This window comes from Podarcis liolepis (genome assembly GCF_965112155.1).
Source record: "Podarcis liolepis genome assembly, chromosome: Z".
Lineage (NCBI taxonomy): Eukaryota > Metazoa > Chordata > Lepidosauria > Squamata > Lacertidae > Podarcis > Podarcis liolepis.
In genome coordinates, this window is record NC_139570.1 from 2,700,296 (window position 1) to 2,706,288 (window position 5,993).

A 5,993-nucleotide genomic window follows, 5' to 3' on the forward strand; every position below is an offset into this window, starting at 1 on the left:
TTTGGGGCTACAGCTAAATCATCCCCAGCCAGTTGTTGCCTCCAGCTTGTGGAGGGCACCAGGTTGGCCAAGGCTGGTTTCAAGTAAGCTCAGTTAGAATAGGAGGCTTATTAGTGGGATAGGCAACAACCTATTACACTGTAGTTTTAGGTTTTTTAATTTATTTTTCAAGCATCCATTCTAATGTGCTTGCATATTGGTTAGACTAAAGCTGTGCATGCACTGACTCATACTGCTGGCATGTTGACTCCTGATTATGTGAGGCTCTGGGAATCCCACTTATGTGGAAGCCTATAAGTCACTGACTTGCACTGATTTAGGCCAACAGCATTGTAGATCAGTATTGTCTACACTGCCTGGCAGGTGCTGTCTCTGGTTTCAGTTAGGCATTTCTCCTAGCCCTACCCAGAGAAGCGAGATTGACCCTGGGACCTCCTTCTACATGCAAAGCAGATGCTCTACCTGCTTCCCCAATATACATGCAGGTTTCCATGCTTAGATTTCATCTGTATAGGCTTCTGTACAGCAGGGCCCCACTTCCTAGTATAAGTGGGCAAGCCTTTGCATGGCGAATGCATGAAGGGAGCTGCTGTTATGCCCCATTACACCTGGGGGCAGCAGGACAGGGGCAAGCACTCAGCTCTTTCCTCCAGCAGCTAGCTCTTGCTGATTGTGTGTGTGTGGAGGGGGGGGCGGGAAGCACACTCTATCAAAGAGGAGAGCCGGCCCCGCTCTGCTGTTCTGTAGCTTTAAAGGCAGTTTTTGCCCTAGCCTCTGCCTGTTCTGGACCACAGCTTTTGGTGATGTAAGCAGGATGCTGAAGGTCAAAGAAGAGATATAATACAGTAGTGCCCCGCAAGACGAATGCCTCGCAAGACAAAAAACTCGCTAGACGAAAGGTTTTTCCGTTTTCGATTTGCCTCGCAAGACGAATTCCTCTATGGGCTTGCTTCGCAAGACGAAAACGTCTCGCGACTTTGTTTCCTTTGTCTAAAAACCGTTAAAACCAAGGGTGCTTAGCTTGAGCAGCTGCAGTTGCAACTTGGCTTCGAGGAGCAACTGTTAGCACGTGGTTTGGTAGCCTTTTCTCAGACTTTGCTCACTTTTGAAGATTTTCCAAAACTTTTCCAGAACGTTTCCAGAACTTCTCTTTCATCCATTTGGTAAGTTAAACTTTTATAACTTTTTGGGGGGGTTTTGGATTTTGGGTTGGGGTGTTTGGGATTCAAGGACTTAGTGTTGGGAAGGGGTTTGCAAGAATCTGGGGGCTTGTGGGCCTTTTTTGGGAATTTTTATGATTTTCTGTGACCACTGGGCCAGGTTGTTGTTTTTTTTGAAAATTTTTCTGAGTTTGAATTTCTGAGTGCTGGCTGGCTGGGGGAACAGTGGGGGAGGTTTCTGCAGAAATCTGGGGGCTTGTGGGTTTTTTTCTGGAATTTTTATGATTTTCTGTGACCATTGGGCCAGGTTGTTTTTTTTTGAAAATTTTTCTGAGTTTGAATTTCTGAGTGCTGGCTGGCTGGGGGAACAGTGGGAGAGGTTTCTGCAGAAATCTGGGGGCTTGTGGGGTTTTTTTTGGGAATTTTTATGATTTTCTGTGACCATTGGGCCAGGTTGTTTTTTTTTGAAAATTTTTCTGAGTTTGAATTTCTGAGTGCTGGCTGGCTGGGGGAACAGTGGGGGAGGTTTCTGCAGAAATCTGGGGGCTTGTGGGGTTTTTTCTGGAATTTTTATGATTTTCTGTGACCATTGGGCCAGGTTGTTTTTTTTTTTGAAAATTTTTCTGAGTTTGAATTTCTGAGTGCTGGCTGGCTGGGGGAACAGTGGGGGAGGTTTCTGCAGAAATCTGGGGGCTTGTGGGTTTTTTTGGAATTTTTATGATTTTCTGTGACCACTAGGCATGGTTGTTTATTTTCAATTTTTTTTCTGAGTTTGAATTTCTGAGTGCTGGCTGGCTAGGGGAACAGTTGGGGAGGTTTCTGCAGAAATCTGGGGGCTTGTGGGGTTTTTTTGGAATTTTTATGATTTTCTGTGACCACTAGGCATGGTTGTTTATTTTTGAAAAAATTTTCTGAGTTTGAATTTCTGAGTGCTGGCCATGTTGTTATTTTTTGAAATTTTTTTTTGTCTGGGTGGGGAAGCAGTTGGGGAGGGGTTTGCAGCAGTAGGGGAGGGGCTGGGGGAGCAGTTGGGGAGGGGTTTGCAATTTCTGTGTTGTGGGTGGGTGGGTGTGTGTCTGTGGGAGCAGTTGAGGTTTTTGAAGACATTGGTGATTTTTGAAGCTTTTCCTAAACTTATTTTGCAGCCATTTGAGGTTTCTGAGGACTTCGGTGGTTGATTGCTGAAGCTTTTCCAGAATTTCTCTTTCATCCATTTGGTAAACTAAACTTTTAAAACTTTTTTGGGGGTTTTTGGATTTTGGATTTTGGGTTGGGGTGCTTGGGATTCAAGGCCTTGGTTCTGGGTTTTAATTTCTGCGTGGTGGGTGGCTGGGTGCTTTTGTATTTTTTGGGTTTGAAGCACATCACTGATTTTTTTTTCTTTTTCTGAGTTTACGAAGGTAGGACCTGTGCTGCCATGGGACCCAAGAAGACTGCTGCTGCGGTGGCCGGCGAGAGGAAGAAGGAGAAGGTGACGCTGGAAATGAAGAAGGAGATCATCCGGAAGCACGACGGCGGAATGCGTGTGACGGACATCGCCAGGGAGTACGGGAGGAACCCATCGACCATCGGGACCATCCTGAAGATGAGGGAGAAGATCCTGGTGACTGATGCAGCCAAGGGAGTCACCAGGATCGTGAAGAACCGCCCAGCTGTCCTGGAGGAGGTCGAGAAGTTGCTGCTCATCTGGATAGAAGAGAAGCAGCGTGCAGGGGACACAGTGTCTGAGGCCGTCATTTGTGAGAAGGCCAAGGCCTTGCACGCTGACCTCATCCGGGAACAGCCAGGAACCTCAGCCGAGCCAGAAGTCTTCAAGGCTAGCAGAGGTTGGTTTGACCGGTTCAAGACAAGATCTGGCATCCACAGCGTGGTCAGGCATGGAGAGGCTGCCAGTTCTGATGTTCCTGCGGCTGAGGACTTTGCAGCGGAGTTCCTGGAGGTTGTGAAGACGGAGGGCTACGTTCCGCAGCAGGTCTTCAACTGCGACGAGACCGGGCTGTTTTGGAAGAGGATGCCCAAAAGGACTTTCATCACTCAGGAGGAGTCCAGGTTGCCTGGCCACAAGCCCATGAAGGACCGTCTGACCCTGCTCTTCTGTGCCAACGCAAGCGGCGACCTGAAGATCAAGCCCCTGCTGGTGTACCACTCGGAGAACCCACGGGCCTTCAAGAGACACAAGATCAACAAGGAGCGGCTGAGTGTCATGTGGCGATCCAACAGCAAGGCTTGGGTCACACGTGTGCTGTTTGTGGACTGGGTCAATCTTGCTTTTGGCCCTGCTGTCAAGCAGTACCTGCTGGACAACGACCTGTCGCTGAAGGCTTTGCTTCTGATGGACAATGCTCCTGCCCATCCTAAAGGCCTTGAGGTGGACTTGTTGGAGGAGTTCAGCTTCATCAACATCATGTTCCTGCCTCCTAACACCACGCCACTGCTCCAGCCGATGGATCAGCAGGTCATCGCCAATTTCAAAAAACTCTACACCAAGGAGCTTTTCAGGCGATGCTTCGAGGTGACTGACTGCACCACCATCACCCTGAGGGAATTCTGGAAGGACCACTTCGACATTGTCACCTGCTTGAAGATGGTCACCACGGCCTGGAAAGGGATCAGCCAGAGAAATTTGAATTGTGCTTGGCGCAGCCTGTGGCCGGACTGTGTGGCACCAAGTGACTCTGATGCACCAGAGTCAACAGTGGTGCAGGACATTGTTGCCTTGGGGAGGACCATGGGCCTGGAGGTCACGGAGGAGGATGTCTGCGAGCTGGTGGAGGGGCACGACGACGAGCTGACCACCGTGGAGCTGGTCGAACTGCAGGCAGAGGCTGCGCAGGAGCAGGCCTCACTGGAAGAGGAGGAAGCAACTGAGGAACGGCTGTCCTCCGAAAGACTGAGGGACATTTGCCAGAAGTGGAAGGAGGTGCAGACTTTTGCAGATCTACACCACCCTGAGAAGCACATGGCACATGACGCTGGGAACTTTTATGATACGAGGGTCATGTCGCCTTTCAGGGAGGTGCTGAAAAGGCGGATGAAGCAGCAGACTATGGACAGGTTCTTGACCAAGAAGCAAAGAGTGGAAGAGGAGCCTTCTTCGAGTGGTCCCCCAGAGTCTTAGAAAATGTACTGTACACTTTGTTGATTTTTAAATGTTTTTCTGTCATGTTTATAAAGTTAATTTATTTTCCCTTCAATTTTTGAACTGCTCTTTACAGTATGTGTGACTTTAAAGAGCAGTTAATAAACTGTTGTTGTACCAAATTTGGCTTTGTTTGGACTTTTTTTGACCATAGGAACGCATTAATTGATTTTCAATGCATTCCTATGGGATTTCGTGCTTCGCAAGACGAAAAATTCGCTAGACGACAAAAATTGCGGAACGAATTAATTTCGTCTTGCGGGGCACCACTGTAACAACAACAACAACAACAACAACAATAATAATAATGTTTTTATTAGTTTTCCACTATTTCCCCAATAATAGCCAAATTATAACAATATCATTTTTTTTCGAATTTATACAATTATTCAAATGCCAGAGACAGTTTTAAAAAGAAGGAACTTGACAGAGATGGATGGTGGTCAGGTTGAATCCTGACAAGACTTAAGTACTGTCTCTGGGGGGCGGGGGGACGACTCCCTTGTCCTGAATGGGGTAACTGTGCCCCTGAAGCACCAGGGGCATAGGCCAGGAGTCATTTTGGACTCACAACTGTCCATGGAGCCGCAGGTCTAGGACAGCTGTCTACTAGCTCCATCTGGTATGCAGGATTGGACCCTACCTGCCTGCCGACTGGCTTGCCAGAGTGGTACATGCCCTGGTTATCTCCCGCTTGGACTACTGCCATGCGCTTCACATGGGGCTACCTTTGAAGGTGATTTGAAAACTACCACTAATCCAGAATGCAGCAGCTAGACTGGTGACTGGGAGCGGCTGCCGGGACCATATAACACCAGTCCTAAAGGATGTTCACTGGCTCCCAGTACATTTCTGAGCACAATTCAAAGTGTTGGTGCTGACCTTTAAAGCCCTAAATGGCCTTGACCCTGTATATCTGAAGGAGCATCTCCACTCCTGTTAAGTTGTGGGTGAACATATCAGTTGGTCAGTCACCGGCGAGGAGGCCCAGGAGCGGCTTGTGGTTGGTGATGAGGTTGAAAGTCCTGCCGTAGAGGTATTCATGGAACCTCTTCACTCTAGCCACAAGTGCCAGTGCCTCCTTGTCGAGCTAGCTGTGATTCCGTTCAGTCGGAGATAGTGTCCTGGAAACGTAGGTGAGCGGTGCTTCTCTTCCGTCTGGAAAACGGTGACTGAGGGCAGCGCCGATGCCAAAAGGTGAGGCATCGAAGGCAAGGACCAGTGGCCTGGCTTCACTGTATGGTATCAGCACACTGTCCTATGAAAGGAGAGCCTTGACTGCGTTGATGTGGCCCCTTCTGGAACACTTCCGACAGATGGCATCTCTGAATCGACACTTGGCACAGGAATGGTTGCCTCTGCAGCCGGCACATTCCGGTTGGCCCTTGGACTTCTTTTTGAACTTCCCGCACTCCCCTTTGTCTGGTGCACGTCATCGTCTTCACTGGAGGATGCCTCATCACTGCTGGCCTCTTCGTGATGCACTGGAACTGGCTTCCTAGCAAGACATGGGCTGCTGGCCTTGCGGATCTCCTGGGCAGCTTCCGAGGCCACAGCCTCCTCAATGGCTTTCTGCAGTGTGAGGTCTGGCTTGGCGAGGAGACACCATTGCAGACGGATGTCCCAGACCCCGCAGACGATTTGATCCATCAGGGCATCGTCTAAGTCTCGGAACTCACAGTGCATTGCGGCCT

The 5,993-nt window shown here is 49.1% G+C and overlaps 1 protein-coding gene across 1 annotated transcript; it reads left to right on the forward strand.

Moving 5' to 3' along the window:
* The first annotated feature begins 2,410 nt into the window (after positions 1–2,410).
* LOC310698847 (putative CENPB DNA-binding domain-containing protein 1) lies at positions 2,411–4,421 on the forward strand. The gene is made up of 2 exons (XM_083486613.1): positions 2,411–3,060; positions 3,985–4,421. The coding sequence occupies exons 1-2, from the start codon at positions 2,578–2,580 to the stop codon at positions 4,276–4,278; spliced, it is 777 nt and encodes a 258-aa protein (XP_083342739.1). The 5' UTR covers positions 2,411–2,577; the 3' UTR covers positions 4,279–4,421.
* The last annotated feature ends 1,572 nt before the right edge of the window (positions 4,422–5,993 follow it).